Source organism: Solea solea, chromosome 6, assembly GCF_958295425.1.
Source record: "Solea solea chromosome 6, fSolSol10.1, whole genome shotgun sequence".
Lineage (NCBI taxonomy): Eukaryota > Metazoa > Chordata > Actinopteri > Pleuronectiformes > Soleidae > Solea > Solea solea.
In genome coordinates, this window is record NC_081139.1 from 27,231,015 (window position 1) to 27,248,872 (window position 17,858).

The following is a 17,858-nucleotide window of genomic DNA, read 5'->3' on the forward strand; positions in this document are numbered from 1 at the left end:
AACACATTCCTGCAGTTTTAAAGTAAAACGCAGCAATGGGACTATTTTTAAAAACAAAAAATGTATTAAAATAAAAAATAGAAAACATCTATAACATAACAATTTTTAAATAACAATAAAAAGAAGTACAATTTCTTTTTTTGGAAATCTAATCTTCAAAGATACATATGTATATATATTAATAATATATTCATGTTCAAATAACAAATGAATATGTAAGTGATGAACATCTCTATCTGCCGTTAATATTCACTTAAATTTGAATATAAATCAAAACATATATTAGAAAATACACTGACAGCAAGAATCTGCACTTTCTCGACTCTGATCCCCACGTGTCCCATGGGACCTGAACGCCCCATCATGTCAGTCCTTTTCAGGAGCAGAGCTCCCCCTTGTGGGACGACAGCAGACGTGACGCATTTACTGCAGCTGTTGTTTTAGTCTGTTCATAGAATTACATTGAAAAAATATATATACTGAGACAAAATACATGAAACATTAATGGGAAAAGTTTATTTTGACAAATCAACCAGACTTTATTTATCCACTCAGATTTCACCCACCCACTCATCCACTCACTCAGGGTCAAGGTTAGGGCACACTTTTAATACTTAAGTACAGTAAATGTCATAAACTTTAAGACTTTTACTTTAGTAATACTTTTATACGAGACTGGTGATAATAAAAACACACTCGTAAAAATATTAACGTTTAGTTTTGTATTGCTAAAAATGGCTAGCTCCAGATAAACTAGCATCCATGTTGTTTTTGGGAAACTTGAGGTGAAGTCACTCCCAGGCCAGATTTCTGACTTCTGCCTTAAAGACGTATTAAAGGAGCTCAGTCTAATACTTGAGCTACTGAGGTTTCTAACTCCGGATAACCTGGTTGACACGCCTCGCTTTGGCGATCGCTCTGATACCACATTTGAATGTCCGCGCTGTTCCTTGAGTTGCGACACAGTGGTTTTATTGCTGTGCATTGTCCATAAACAAAGAAAATCAAACAAACAACCAAAACAGCTTCATGAAGAAAAACCGAAAACCGTAAACCGTTTGCCCTTCCGGGTCAAAACCTGAACAATGCCTCCTATATGCACCTGAGCTCCCCCTCTGACAGCACAGCGACCCCACACACACATACTGAGTGAATTACACCAAACCTCATCACACAACCAAGCACATTCAGCTCCTGTAAGACGTTCGCCAAAATCTCCAAATGTCGCACACTACGATAGGGAATTTTGTAAAAGAAGGATTTTTTGTCGGATGACGTCATCTTTTAAGATCAAAGTCAAGTGAAATAGAAGGTAAACAGCGGTGATTGACACTTTGTCCTCAGAGTGCGACGCAGCTTTATTCCAACAACATGCCCGACAAAGGAGACGGATCGCACGTTGGTAGAAACCAACCGCCTCTTCTAATTTTGCCCAACGGAGATCGGCCGACAGCGACTCAGCTCACCAACACCGACATCGCAGTGTTGAACCGACTGTGGAACCATGGGATTGACCCTTTCACTTATAATCGGCACATGAATATCATGCAACAGGATCGCAGCCTTGACGACGGCGACGACTCGGACAGCTCCAACGACGACTTGGACTTTTCCGATGATCGCGAGAACCTCCTCTGCTACCTCAAAACCCTTTTCCTCAGCGGTATTCCTCTGTTCGTCTTTGTTCTGTTCGCATGGTCGGTGGCGCTGATTGTTTTGGATTTCCTTTGCACCTGTCCTCATAACAACGGGTTTGTTTTACCTCATTATCTCTGTCAAGTGTATCACTGACGCAAGCAACAGTGAGCAGGATGGAGCTTCTTCTCAAATCTCATGTACGGAACGTTTTCATGGAGAGGAGAGTAACATTTAAAGCAGGCGCAAACGTCCTCTAAAATTCATCACATAGCGTCCTACCATCCATCCATGTTGTACCGCTTTATCCTCCACATGAGGGTCGCGGGGGTGCCGTGCCAATTTCAGCTGACGTAGGTCGATAGGCGGGGCCACACGTCCTGGACAGATTGCCAGTCCATCAGTGTTGAATCGATTATGGAACCCATTCACTTATAAACGTCAAATGAATATCGCGCAACAGGATCGCAGCCTTGACGGCGGCACCAATGACTCGGCAAACTCCACCGAAGACTTTGCCTTTTCCGCCGATCGCGAGAACCTCCTCCGCTCCCTCAGAACCCATTTCCTCAGGCAGCAGGACTCTGTTTGACTCACAGACGAGCCACGAGGACGTAGCTTCGTCTCAAATCTCATGTACAGAACGTACGGGTATTCTTCCTCAGGGACACACATAGAGACAAAGAGCCATCACGCCGAGTCGTGCCGTGCCAGGTAGTGGAAAAGCACCATTAGAGTCACAAAGTACAAGCTAAAGAGGCTGAAATGAAAATAATACAGATGGAGCGCTCAACATTTTGCGTCATACACACAAATATAAAACATGAACAGGGAAAAACCCCCAAAGCTTGACTGTGTTTTGAAGCGCGAAAGGGAATCGGCTCGCTTAGCGCTATATCTGTAGCACTTTCACGTCACTGCACACAAACTGTTACAGAAACGTACACGATTAACGGAGAGACGGCGTAGAAGCTCCAAAGTGGGCTGGGCTTTGATCATATTTAAGATCCGCCTCCATTCATTGTTCAGTGCAGTTTTTCATGACATAGATGAGACAGAACACACCGTCCATCCGTCTTTTACCACTTTATCCACATGTTGTGAATTTAATTTAAATAGAGATGATTTGTTTAAAAGATAGTTGCATGTAAATTATTTTACGTAAAAGAATTTCATGGGTAATAGTAAGCAAATAACAAACAACAAGGTACATTCTCTTTACAAGTAAAAGCACTGGTGTAAATTTTACTCAGAGTAAAAGTGACTTTTTCAACAAGGTTGGGGTTCTTTCTTGTCAAGGGGACACAAATCTCACCACTTTGAGTTCCCGGAAATATAACATATTTTTGGACTGGGGGAGGAAACCGTCGCACACACGGAGAGAACACGCAAAGTGTTTCGAGAACCCCCGGGCCACATCCAGTGCATCCCTTATGCTGGTCCCCAGCTTGGATGAAGGTGATAGGATAGCTTCAGGAACGGCGTCTGACATAAAAACTTTGCCAAATCAAGTTTGCGGATCACTGACGACTCCACTTTGGCGTAAACAGACATTTTTAGAAAGTTGTGTTCTTGAGTTCTTCTCTTGCCTTGAGGCTTTGCCTCCTCGTCTTTCCTCAGACGACCCGGTCGACTAAAAACGTTTGAGTGTCTTCGATGATGCCATAGATGACATCATATATTATTTAATTGGTCTTTTAAGATCAAAGTCAAGGGAAATAGGAGATAACATTAATACAACATTCTTCTTCTTCAAACAGTGGTGACTCACACCTGATTCTTTGTCCGCAGAGTGACGCAGCTTTATTCCATCATGGTCGACAAAGGCGACGGAGTGCACGTTGGTAGGAACCAACCGCCTCTTCTGATTCTACCGCATGGAGATCGGCCAACGGCCACTCAGCTCACCAACAGTGACATCGCGGTGTTGAATCGACTATGGAACCTGGGAATGGACCCGTTCACTTATAATCGGCAAATGCTTATCATGCAACAGGATAACGACATCGACGGCACCAACGACACGGACAGCTCCATCGACGGCGACGATTCGGACTTTGCCAACAATCGCAACAACCTTTTCAAGACCCTCTGCCAAAGCAGCGTTCCGTTTTTACTCCTTCTCCTGCTCGCGTGGTCGGCGGCGGTGATTATTTTGGACTTCTTTTGCGTATGTCCTCGCGATAATCACTTTGTCTCCCCTCTCTGTCAAGCGTATTGTTGACGCCCGTGACAGTGAGCAGGACGCTAGCGACAGAGATGTTGAGTTAGAGTTTTGACACAAAAAAAAACAAGCCCTGTGGGAGCATCTTCTCAAGTCTCACATGCCAAAACTTTAAGGGCGCCCTCACAACCCTTGTGATCAGTGCCCGAAGCAATGGGGGTTGGGGTAACTTGCTCAGGGGTACCCCAGCCCTTTGACCTGGTGGGGACTCAAACTGACAACCCTCCGGTTACAACCCAAGTTCCCTATTCACTTGGCCACGGGCTGCAGGGTTCGATGGGAGTGTCCAGCATAGTCTGTACATTAAAAGACTCCTCTCGTATCCCACTTCCCCTTCGGGTGGCAGTACAAGTCTGGACGCAGGGAATAGGACGCATTCCTACCAAAGAAGAAGAGAGCGATGCTACGACTCCCTCGGACACGTCTGGTTCGAGCGGCTCACAGTTGAAAGGTCGGTCAGGCAGTGGAGTCAGGGTGTCCGCCGGTTCAAGGGTCGCCAGGTCGAGGCTCGGATGATTATCCTTGGCGATTACTTCTTCTGTTCAATTTCTGTTTAGTGAGCGGGGCTTATACTCCACCTACTGGTGGGGCGGAAATTCAGTTTGCACATGCGCTCTTTGCGCACGGTTCCAAAGTCTGCACGTTGTTGGCGTAAGCGCGGCATGCGCACGGCGTTTGTCGGGTCCACGCCGATGTGTGCGGCGGTAAACCAGGGCCTGAAGTCGAATGTTTCGAACCAGGACTTGGCCGCTAACTGGGAGTAAGTGCAACGACAAAAACAAAAGGCAGGACAATAACACTATTAATAACATGCAACATGTTTTTGTTATATTTTTATTGAACAATGGACTTTTTTGTAGAAAAAATGTAGGTACATTTAATAAGGTATGACGATTACATGACATACAGAGTACTAACGTATGTGGAGGTACAGGAAGTGATTCTCGACCTCCAGAACTCAAACATGGTAACAAAAAGAATAGGTTGCAATGTACTCGGCATTGAGTTCTTACTTTTAAAAAAACTCTTGCTTCCTCGTATCAAATTCAAACCCACAAAATGAGTATTTGCTGCATATGTAAACTGACGGACCAGACTTTAAGGTTGGAGGTTTTAGGACCCTGAGCTGAACTAAAAAGAATATTCCTACGAATAGAAAAGTGTTTGTTTTTCTATATAGAAAAAGACAAAAGCATTAATTTCAACATCTACAGTAAACAAAAGTTTCCTTGAAAAGTAGACGAGCATTTCCCAAACTTTCTAAACAGGGAAGAAAACACAAACATCGGCTTCTCATTAAAACTTAGTCAATTTTGCCAAAAATTTCACAAACAATGAAAACTGGGCCTGCAAGCTCCAAAATGGCCGCCTTCCTGTTAGATTTACATGTCCGTCACAACTGTCGCTGCATCACCCAACAAATTCTTTGAGCCATTTATTTGACCCGCCCATTTTTACCCAAATTTGCCACACACATTCACTCTTTCATGCGTCAGCAAAACTGACATGAAGACTTTTACTCTGAAGGGTTTTATCACTTCCTGTCCGTCAGTGAGGAGGTAGTACATGTTAGTATACTTAATATACTTGATTATACACAATATTATACGCAGCCCGACAGGAATTCATTTTTTCTTCCATTTTTAAAGATTAAAATAATTTTTTAATAATAATTTTTTTCCTTCAGTTTCCGTTACCCTTCGTTGTCAGAAATAGTTTGGACGTAAGTTACTGCAGATACAACATGATCGCCTGTGTTAAAAACACAGATTTTAGAATCAAAACATCCATGTTGTTTCTCACTGAATGGAACACGCAGTGGGATATTTGGAGGTGAACACTTTCTTCTCCGTCCCGTACACGAAGAAGCTGTAGTTTTTTCCTTTGTACGCGTAATGAGCGTGAGTGAGCGGCACCAGCTCGATGGTCTGACGCTACAACAAACAAACAAAACACAAGGAATAAAGTTAGTGTCGCTCCTTTAATTCATGTTATTTTGGAGGGTTGATGTTGTCTTCAACACAGTCAGCTCTGATATATCTCATCAACAACACTCTGCTGACATCTAGTGTCCTGGAAATGAAACGCAGTGACTGCTTCTTCTCAACAACCGTTCTTCTTATCAACTGTTCTTTGTCAACTGTTCTTCTTATCAACTGTTCTTCTCCTCAACTGTTCTTTATCAACTGTTCTTCTCCTCAACTGTTCTTCTTATCAACTGTTCTTTATCAACTGTTCTTCTCCTCAACTGTTCTTTATCAACTGTTCTTCTCCTCAACTGTTCTTTATCAACTGTTCTTTATCAACTGTTCTTCTCCTCAACTGTTCTTTATCAACTGTTCTTATCAACTGTTCTTCTTATCAACCGTTCTTCTTATCAACTGTTCTTCTCCTCAACTGTTCTTTATCAACTGTTCTTCTCCTCAACTGTTCTTTATCAACTGTTCTTCTCCTCAACTGTTCTTTATCAACTGTTCTTATCAACTGTTCTTCTTATCAACCGTTCTTCTTATCAACTGTTCTTTATCAACTGTTCTTTATCAACTGTTCTTCTTATCAACTGTTCTTCTTATCAACCGTTCTTCTTATCAACTGTTCTTTATCAACTGTTCTTCCTATCAACTGTTCTTTATCAACTGTTCTTCTTATCAACTGTTCTTTATCAACTGTTCTTATCAACTGTTCTTATCAACTGTTCTTCTTATCAACTGTTCTTATCAACTGTTCTTTATCAACTGTTCTTCTTATCACCTGTTCTTATCAACTGTTCTTTATCAACTGTTCTTATCAACTGTTCTTCTCATCAACTGTTCTTTATCAACTGTTCTTTATCAACTGTTCTTATCAACTGTTCTTCTTATCAACTGTTCTTCTTATCACCTGTTCTTCTTATTACCTGTTCTTATCAACTGTTCTTATCAACTGTTCTTCTTATCAACTGTTCTTATCAACTGTTCTTCTTATTACCTGTTCTTTTTATCAACTGTTCTTTATCAACTGTTCTTCTTATCACCTGTTCTTCTTCTCAACTGTTCTTGTCAACTGTTCTTCTTATGAGCTGTTCTTTGAGCATTTGAACAGATGAATAAATGAACGGTGGTTTGATTAGTTTTACCTGCTGCAGGATGCGGCTGGTGGACGTGTGCCGATTGAAGTGTTCGGTTATCATTTTCCTCGAAATGTCGCAGATCTCCTGATCGGGGAAACCCTGGAGAGGATAAACCTGAGAGAGAAGTTTTAAGATCTCAAGATAAGAAAATCCCTGAATAATATGTAAAGATGATGTCGCTGCTTTTATTTTGCTTTACTTGTTAATTCGTGCCATATTCTTACATCAGTGGTTCCCAAACACCAAAAGAATTGTGACTACCGTGCGTGAAAAATAATGAGTTTAATTTGATCGTAATAAGTCATGATGATGTAAGATGCAGCGCCCCCTTGTGGCACATTAAAACAAGAAATCCCAAGGACTGTATGTTGGCGGGTTAAACGGGATCTTCACGTTTTTCTCCATTCACGTTTATTACCACAAGAATTCACCACGATGAACTTAAGAGTAAGTTAAGTGGGTTTTTTTTTACCAGAATGTTCTCGTCGATGAAGAGCGGCGCTCCCTTCACCTTCTCAAACTTCTCGTCAGGGAAGTCAGGCTGACGATCGGGAATAAATCCCTCCACGTTGTTTTTCCTGCATACACAGAAAAACATGAGCCGCAGAAGACTCTCTGTGTGTGTGTGTGTGTGTGTGTGTGTGAGCCAAAAACATTCAGTGTGGGAAGACCAGGTTTTAGGGTTGGAATGGTTAAGGTTTGTGTTTCAGGTATTCCTCATGTTGTGAGGACCTACATCCATTAACAGTGTCTCATTAAGGGGAAGACAAAATCAAGTCCCAATAATGTCAATCATTACATTTTAAGGTGAAGACATGATGTGTTACCTCTACAGGACTTTTTCTGTCATAAACACTGAACTTATCGGTACCAGTACTGGAGAACAAAACCTGGTCCTACTGAGGCAGAACCTCATTTCTGAGGAACTGGTTACATTTTGGACTAAGCATTGTGATTATGGTTGAGGTTATTTATTAACTGGACGTCAATGCAGAGTCTTAACATGGATGGAAATACAGGAATGTGTGTGTGCGTGTGTGTGCGCGTGTCAGACCATGTGACCGTGAGCAGGATGAAGTGCAGCAGGTTTTGGCTGCCGTTACAGAGGCCGCAGGTCTTGAAGCCGTGGCCGTGACAGCTGATGCACCTGAGGGCGAGAGGACAGCAAACCGACCACTTTATTAGGTACACCCGCTTTAACAGAGGTCGACCAGTTGGGTCCTTCTGTGGCTTTTTGGCCAATTGTCTCTCGTTTCGTCGGTCATTTTATGCAAAAGAGAGGAATGTTTGAGGGAGAGAAAAACAGAAAAAAAGTCATGTCACTTTAATTTGCCCTTATTGTTTTGTTTTGGTGTGTATCCACCGAGTGGAACAGTTTGGTTTAGTACGGTACATTTCCATTTGTAACAAAACTGGTGTTTCCTCAACGGCCACAAACTGAGCAGGTTGTCCTCCATTGTCGTCTCTTGTGTCACTTGTCGTCATCGTCGTTGTCGCACCAGTACGACATTCTCAGTTGAAACCAGGGCTGGACTGGCCATGGCCGCCCACCATGATTATATATACGACACACGGAGGATACATTCTCATCGTCTTAAATACCGTCACAGTCGATAAAAATTATTTATAATAAACTTGTGAGGGTTTTACTGTTTCAAACCGCACCAGGACAGGGACTCGGCTTATGTTGAGTCAGTTTATAAGAACAAGTAAAGCTCCAGATAATTCCCAGACCCAGACCCAGAACCGGACTCTCACCTCTTCCGACCTCGGCCATGGCAGGAGGTGCAGCGCTTGTTCCTGGACGAACCGTGACCGTGACAGAACGTGCAGCGCTTCTGCAAAACAACGTGTGACTGTTTGAGTGACACAGGTTTTTTATTTATGACCACAAACATAAAGCACACACACACTTTGATCTTTGTGCTTTTCTAATGACACTTAAAACTTCTGCTTCTGCTTTATCCTCCACCGGAGGGTGCTAATCTCAGCGTCACACCCTGGACAGTTCACCAGTCTATCGCAGGGTCAGCGGGAATATTTCCAGACAAATTGTCACTCACATCAAAGACATAACAGCTGTAGCATAGACGCTAGCATAGACGTCAAGGAGATCGCAGCTTATTCAGCCGACAGTTATTAGTCGTATCACAGGATTTCTGGCGTGTTTGCCGATATCTGATATTACATTTTAAAGCCGATATCTGACCGATAATGTCAGATATAACATTGTGCCTCTGCAGAGCTTAGAGGTGCCTTCAATGAACCCGTGAATTTCATGACTTCTGCAAAAACACAAACAGTCCATGAGAATCAAGTACAAAAATATGTCTCATTATGTATAAAAAGTTTAAATATGTCTCATTATGTATAAAAAGTTTAAAAATAGCTCATTATGTATAAAATGTTTAAATATGTCTCATTATGTATAAAAAGTTTAAAAATATGGCTCATTATGTATAAAAAGTTTAAAAATATGGCTCATTATGTATAAAAGGTTTAAATATGTTTCATTATGTATAAAAGGTTTAAATATGTTTCATTATGTATAAAAAGTTTAAATAAGTCTCATTATGTATAAAAAGTTTAAATATGTCTCATTATGTATAAAAAGTTAAAAATGTCTCATTGTGTATAAAAAATTTAAATATGTCTCATTATGTATAAAAAGTTTAAATATGTCTCATTATGTATAAAAAGTTTAAAAATAGCTCATTATGTATAAAATGTTTAAATATGTCTCATTATGTATAAAAAGTTTAAAAATATGGCTCATTATGTATAAAAAGTTTAAAAATATGGCTCATTATGTATAAAAGGTTTAAATATGTTTCATTATGTATAAAAGGTTTAAATATGTTTCATTATGTATAAAAAGTTTAAATAAGTCTAATTGTGTATAAAAGGTTTAAATATATTTCATTATGTATAAAAAGTTTAAATATGTCTCATTATGTATAAAAAGTTTAAAAATAGCTCATTATGTATAAAATGTTTAAATATGTCTCATTATGTATAAAAAGTTTAAAAATATGGCTCATTATGTATAAAACGTTTAAAAATATGGCTCATTATGTATAAAACGTTTAAAAATATGGCTCATTATGTATAAAAGGTTTAAATATGTTTCATTATGTATAAAAGGTTTAAATATGTTTCATTATGTATAAAAAGTTTAAATAAGTCTCATTATGTATAAAAGGTTTAAATATATTTCATTATGTATAAAAGGTTTAAATATGTTTCATTATGTATAAAAGGTTTAAATATGTTTCATTATGTATAAAAAGTTTAAATAAGTTTCATTATGTATAAAAAGTTTAAATAAGTCTCACCATGCCTCGACCAAAGCAGGCAACACACCGAGTTCTTCCACAGCCGCTGCATTTGTGACACGTCTGCAAAACACACGTAGACTGAGATCAGACCTGGTAATGACGTCCTTCCTGTGTGATCTGGAGTCTTTAATCTTTAATCTAATCCTGCCCCTCTAACGGTCGCCCACTTCTTAAAGATGGAAAATCTTACTGTGACATAAATGGCGACATAAATCGCGGCACACATCCTATATCAAAACGTGCGGCTTGATCGGGAATTTCCAAGCGTTTTGAGTAACCATGGCAACAAAAATGTGAATAATTTCCACATACACGGTATAAAAAATGATCAAAACCCAGCCCACTTTGGAGCTTCACAGTGTTGTCGTACTTTAACGTAGAGACGTGGTTTTAAATGAGTAACAAGACTTGAGACTTTTCTCACCTAAAACAAAGTTTTGATACATATTACGGTTTTTACACAATCGCAGTTTCTTTTTTGGACGTTTTCAGATTTTATAATGAGTGTGTATTGCGCCTGAGTGGCGTCTAACCCTGTGTGTGTTTTCATTCTCATATGACTTGTAGTTTTTCTTAAAATCACCTAAAAGCGCAGAGTTCTGCTCAAACCTCCCATTGACTCTCATGTTAAAATCTGCTTTTGAGTTTTTATTAAAAATGAAGATGAGGGTGATTTTAAACTGTAATTTCTCTGTCAATTCACAGCCGTTTTTACACAAATTTAAATGTCTTAGCTCCTGAAAGCATCCTGACGCACACAAACCAGAAATCTAATCTCTATCACCAACCGTTTTTGAAATAAAAACTTTAAAAACTTTAAAAAAACGCTGCTTTCTCTGTTTTTCACTGGTTTTGGACAGTTAGAAACAGGTGAGTCGAGGAGGGGGAGGGGCTTGTGCAACCAGCTGCAACAGTCAGTCACTTACTAAACGATTCACTTTGGAACCCAAAAAATACAACTCCCACGGCTCTTTTGACGACAAAAACAGTACATCACAGAAACGGAGAAAATCCGTCTGCCGTGCCTTTATGAAGGAAGTGTGAGGGACGCGGATCTTCTCCACCGTGTCGGTAAATCTCTGGGGTAAAACAACCGGGACGTCCCACGGTGCAGGAGGCACGCCGTACTGAGGGCCGTCCACCGCTTGTCCTGGTGCAAAAATAAAAACATAAGCCCCGACATCAGCGTGTTAACAAGGAGCAACATTTAAAAAAATGACCAGCATTCTCCTTTAACCTTTTTACCTTTATACAATTAAAATTTAAAAGATTTAAGTCACAATTAATCTCCTGGATATTTCTCAAAAATTCAGGCGGCATTTAGAGCGAACAAACATGTTTGTTTTAATAGTCACTAACCTCACGTTTGGTATGGTTTCCCCGACGTCATAGCTCCTCCTCAACGTGGGAGGAGCGTCAAAGCAATGGCTGCGTGAAACTGCCATGATGTGGTTTTACACACGACACTAACACACTAACTAGGGACTTGTTAAGCAGCTGTTTTGGGTTTAACTGAATCATTAGAATCAGTTGATTACGAATCGTTCAGTACTTCCTGTGTGACCGGAGCGCACTTGCTTGCACGTGCACACACACACACACACACACACACACACACACACACACACAAAACACATTCTATCCAACTGTTTTACCATTGTAGGGTTCGTACTGCCAGGCGCTGGTTCTGGTCTCAGTGTAGGTCTCCAGTCGATACTGTGGCAGGAAGGAGGAGGAGTCAGAGAACACTGAAGGTGTTATGATCAACAAAAGTATTTGTTAAATGTGTTAAAAAGGTGGGAGGTTCCAAATTCATACACCAAAACAATAACATCCACCAACAGACTGACTGCCAAATAATGAGCTATTATCTGTATCCACCAAGAAGCTGACTGCCAAATAATGAGCTATTATACACATCCACCAACAGACTGATTGCCACATAATGAGCTATTCTATACATCCAACAACAGACTGACTGCAAAATAATGATGTATTCTCTAAATCAACCAAGAGACTGTCTGCAAAATAATGATCTATTCTCTACGTCCACCTATAGACTGACTGCCAAATAATGAGCTATTCTTTACGTCCACCTACAGATTGACTGCCAAATAATGAGCTATTCTATACATCCATCAACAGACTGACTGCCAAATAATGAGCTATTCTCTGCGTCCACCTACAGATTGACTGCCAAATAATGAGCTATTCTATACATCCACCAACAGACTGACTGCCATATAATGAGCTATTCTCTACATCCACAAAGAAGATGACTGCCAAATAAAGATTATGGATTTAGCGCCGATTTAAGTGTAAAATGGTTCCGATCAGTTCATGTGTGTGATATCTCTGCGACATCTTCAGACAGATCAGGATGATGTAAGATGGTAATAACTACAAGCAGGTTGAGTTTGATACAGATCCAGAAGGTCTTCTGGATTCAGTGGATCACTTTGGACTAAGTTGTTCTTTAGATAAATAACCTAGGGGGCTCCTACCCTGAACACAGTGCTGGGCCTCAGATCTTTGAAGGTGAGGTTCCTGGCAGGTTTCGCGCTGTACGTCCATTTTGAATTCACAAATGTCAGCAGGGCTTCTCTGGCCTCGTCCTCCGATATCGTCGGAACCCTGTGGGACAAACCCCCCAACAAAGACGCAGTTATACAATTGGGTCTTTAACTTTCTGTCGGGTAAATCACAGAATCATCAGCAAAGTGTTTTTATATATGAAGTCAACAAACAGTGTGGGCACTACCTGATGTCAGGCACCAGAGTGTTTCTGTCCAGTTCAGGCTGGGGGTTGTAGGCCGGGGGAGGCGGGTACAGTGGGTTATCATCCGCTGAACACAAGACCAGAAGACCAGACGAACACAAGAACACAAAAACCACAAGAACACAAAAACACAGGACAAGATAACCACAAGAACACAAGACCAGAAGACCACAAAAACACAATACCACAAGACCACAAGACCACAAAACCACAAGACCACAAGACCACAGGACCACAGGACCACAAGACCACAATACCACAAAAACACAAGACCAGAAGACCACAAAAACAGAAGACCACAAAAGAACAAGACCAGAAGACCACAAAAACACAAGACCACAAAAACAGAAGAACAGAAGACCACAAAAATACAAGAACACAAGACCACAAAAGCACAAGACCACGAGACCACAAAAACAAAAGACCACAAGACCACAATAACACAAGACCCCACAAACACAGGTAGTGATTGTTTGAGTTTAAAGAAATTTAAAGAAAAACAGAACAGAGGAGAAGAGAAACAAAGACTCACGTCCTCCGCTGTGGCCCCCGTATCCATGGACGTCATCCAGCCAGCCAGGAGGGGGCGCTGATGGCCCCTCCTCTGGTATGTTGGGGTCAAATGTACCTGAAAAAGTTTTCAGTTCGAGAAGATAATAAGTATCTCTTCAGTAAAATGAATGAAAAAGGTGTGGTTTTTCTACATTCTTCAACAACATTTTGGAGGGGATTTATTTATTTGTTTATTTATTAATATGTTAATAATAAAAAATGTGTCACAGGTCAGTTAGCAACAGGATTTTACAGGGTTTATGGCCATCTAATAAAACAGAACACTTTAATAATAAAGACATGGCACGTTACCGACAACAAAACAAACATTTGAGACATTTTTAGAAATGAAAAGAAATTTGCATTTTCAGTTAGACGTAGTCCAGTTAATCAGTTTGACTTTTTATTTTAAATAATCAGCATGGGCCAGTTATTATTTCGTAATTAGCCATTTGCTTGTTTTGTGGTAGATGCCGATTTTTTTGAAATCGGGGGGCCCAAGGCCGATAAGTGAAGCAGATGTTACGTTTTAACATTTATGAAGTTTATGAGAATATGACATTTTTAATTTAAGAAATGTATTAAACTACATATTAAACACACAGGCATCAAAACATTTTGTGATGTTTTTGACAAAATTGTGCATTTTGTACTGAAAGGCTGATTGATAAATAATAATTAGACAATTTATTTAAAAAAAAAAAAAAAACACTAAAAGGAAAATATTGGCCCAAGCGATTTATCGGTCTTCAACCATCCCTGCTTGTCCAGACAGGTTTGTTAAAATAGGAAAAGTTTAAATTCAAGTTCAAATACTGTTTCTACCTCCGCCTGTGTGTGTCCATGTGTGTGTGTGTGTGTGTGTGTGTGTGTGTTTTAAGCCCTGAACACACACACACACACACACACACATGGACACACACAGGCGGAGGTAGAAACACAACTGACTTTGAATTATGTTAGAAAAGCATAAAAATAAAATGCGTTAAACTGTTGAGACTGGCATGCGACTGTGATATTTAATATAAACTCAGCTTCACTTCAACAAAATAATACAACCTGATTTTACACAATGGTGTCTTGATTGTGACACTTCCGAGGCACCGTAAAAAAAAGAAGAATAAAAAATTACTTGCGTCACGATTTAGCTGCGACACAAATACTCTGTGAGCAGCACAAACAGCAGACCTAAACCTCGAGCCCTCGACGCCCGGCAGATAAAAACACAGCCAAGTTTAGCTCCAATAACAATACCTCAGGGCGGGGGAGGGGGTTAAAAATATCATCCAGTAGGTGTTTCCCCAAAAAAGATCGGCACTGAGATGGAGGGAGAACAACAATTGTACCAGCAAATGACGGCAAGGTGGAATTTAGTTCAACCCTTTACAAATCGACAGTAAGTGTAACAACATGAGCACAACGGCTGCTTTTAAAATTAAAATTAGTTGTGATTTTTCATCTTCTGAAATGTTTTTCTCCTTTTTCAAAAATTAGCAAGTCAGTCAAACTTTGTCCTTTTTACTCAAAAATTCATCTTAAATCTCACAATTATAAGGAAAGAAATGAAAAACATTTTTTTTAATTATGAGACAAACATCAGAAAAACATTTTGTCATTTTTAGTCAGAAATTTGACATACGGAATTGAGGAAAAACCCTGAATTATGAGATGAAAGTTAGAAAAAGCAACTCAAATATGAGTATGAATTCTACTTAAATCTAAGAATTGTGAGGGGAAAAAAACTGAATTATAAGACAAATGTCAGCAAAGATATCTGTTTCACTCAAAAATTCTACCTAAATCTGAAAATGATGAGGAAAAAACCTGAATTATGAGACAAACGTCAGAAAAAGTCAATCAAAATGTGTCTGTTTCACTCAAAAATTTTACTTCAATCTCAGAATTATGATAAACTATTTATAGACCTAAATCTCTGACTTTAATATCAGAATTCTTTTTTTGTTCATTTATTTTTGTTTCCACATGAAACTCTAATCCTGTTATATGGACCAAATAAACCACAAAATATTGACATTTAAGAGGCTGAAAAATCTGAGAAACTTTCAAAACCTTCCAATTTTCGGCAAAAAAAATGAAAAAAAAAAAAAAATTTGAAAATAATTTTACACACTGGACCTTTTTAAGTGGCTGCCACGTGATTGGCTGACTGTGAAGCAGGTGTGCCTAATAAAGTGGCCTGTATATGGTGGACGATAACTGGCGAATGATCGATTAATTAATCGGGAAAACGGTTCCCAGTGGAATTTGACACTTGGCGTAATAACGACAGGCGGTTTCACGTCTAAACCAGCAAGAAAAACACAGATAAACCGCGATGAACCGCAGTTACTAAGTTAAGCCAGTTAGCCAGTTAGTTAGTAAATTAGATAGATAGTTAGTTAGTTAGTTAGTTAGTTAGTCCAAGAAAAAAAGGGTGGGTGGGCGTGGGTCTCGGCGATTTAACCGACGGCTCGATGCAACAGTCCGCTTCAAACCACCTCCACCTCAACGAGAACTTTCATCTCCGTGGTGAACAAAACAAACACCCCTCACGTTTTTAAACACACTCACCGCACTCTTCGTCTTTGGGCTCCATATTCCTTCTACTTCTTCTTCTTCTTCTTCTTCTTCTTCCTGACTGACCGAGAATCCACGCTCACGAAGTCCCGAGACGTAATAAAAACAAACCAGGATCTTGCGTGATTTCCGGTTTGAGTTTTTTAAAATAAAAGCCCAACATTATAGTTCCACGATTTTTTAGCGGACTTTCTCCACTCTGTGTATTTATCTCACTGTGAGATATTCAGTCTCCAAGTTTGTAAACCGCTCACTCTCCCACACCAAAGTCCATAGAGAAAATCAGTGTTTTATCATCACAGCACACAGGAGTTGTTGATCCTCTGCTGCCTCCATCACTAAGTTCAAATGTTTATGTTTGTGATTATGGCTTTTTAAATTTTTAATTTAGACAGACCTCAGTGACACAAAGCGACCACACAAGGCAGCACTAGACCAGCACCACGTGTGATCACGTTAACCAAAAATGCTTATTTTCAAAGATGCAAACTCTGCTACTTTTAACGTTCTGACTTATTTGTTTCACAGCGAGTGGGTTCTATGCATAACTTTGACCGTGGAACGTCTATGGAACTTGATCTGTGTCAATATTTTCAAACGACACTTTATAGAAAGCAAAATAATATTGATTTAATCATTCAAAAATATTGTATTTTATTTCTTGGAAATACACTTGTTGTTTGTGCTCCCTCACATGTTATTTGTGCCATGGTTTTTTGTTTGTGGGCGGGCCTTAAGAAGCGGCCTGCTGATTGGCTACTGAGTGATGGAATGAGAGCTCAATGGACAGGAAGTCATCAAAGGCTTGCAGTGTCTGTCTGGAACTCGTTCCCAATTTTTTCCCCGTTGACATCTGACAAAATAATTGTAACTTTAGATACTTACAATTATTTTGTCAGATGTCGACAGGGAACAAGGTTCCGTTTTTGATGTAAATGGAATGTAGCATAAACTGTAGCAGATTTACGACTTTGCTCGCAGAATGACGACATTTTACTTACAGTATGTCAATCGCAGTCTTGTATAAAGAAGCACCTAAAAGTATGTGACCAGAAAATGACTTTAGTACAACTTGAAGTTACTTTTATTTTTTATAATATTACTTAAGTAAAAGTCTTGAAGTTTATGACATTTACTGTACTTAAGTATCAAAAGTGGGTGTGGGTTAAATTCCCGGCTCTGCTCATATGTGTCCTTAAGCAAAGACACTGAACCCCATGTTGCAGCGAGTGAATGGGTGAAAACTGTAGTGTAAAGCAGCTCAGACCATAATACCAGCTCTTATATTTCTGAGAGAGTTAAAGGAAATGTAAATAACAAAGTAAAGTATGTGAATATTTGTGCTTCTTTATTTTTAGATGTCTTAAAAATCTTCGTTGAAACGTCCCCATTTCTTTTCTGTGAAATCTGCGACAGACTTTTACTTTGAAGCTAAATCTTGAAACTTCCTGTCCCGGCTCGTCTGTTGATGTGTGCGCCACGCCCACATCGTGTGCGTTCCAGGAATTTACCAATTAAACAAAGACTTCATGAAACATGGTCCGTGTATCTTTTGGTCATTCGATTTTCAATTCACAAATGATATTTAAAAACAAAAAGTGAGTGGTTATTTAATTTTCGTTTTAAAATACAAACATTAAAATT

The 17,858-nt window shown here is 39.6% G+C and overlaps 1 protein-coding gene across 1 annotated transcript; it reads right to left on the reverse strand.

Moving 5' to 3' along the window:
* Positions 1 to 4,677: 4,677 nt before the first annotated feature.
* Positions 4,678 to 16,304, reverse strand: ssuh2.1 (ssu-2 homolog, tandem duplicate 1). The gene is made up of 12 exons (XM_058632535.1): positions 16,209 to 16,304; positions 13,618 to 13,713; positions 13,068 to 13,152; positions 12,811 to 12,940; positions 11,962 to 12,022; positions 11,332 to 11,456; positions 10,304 to 10,366; positions 8,727 to 8,806; positions 8,023 to 8,115; positions 7,441 to 7,546; positions 6,975 to 7,082; positions 4,678 to 5,793 (listed from the first exon to the last, which is right to left on the reverse strand). The coding sequence occupies exons 1-12, from the start codon at positions 16,231 to 16,233 to the stop codon at positions 5,659 to 5,661; spliced, it is 1,107 nt and encodes a 368-aa protein (XP_058488518.1). The 5' UTR covers positions 16,234 to 16,304; the 3' UTR covers positions 4,678 to 5,658.
* Between the last annotated feature and the right edge of the window lie 1,554 nt (positions 16,305 to 17,858).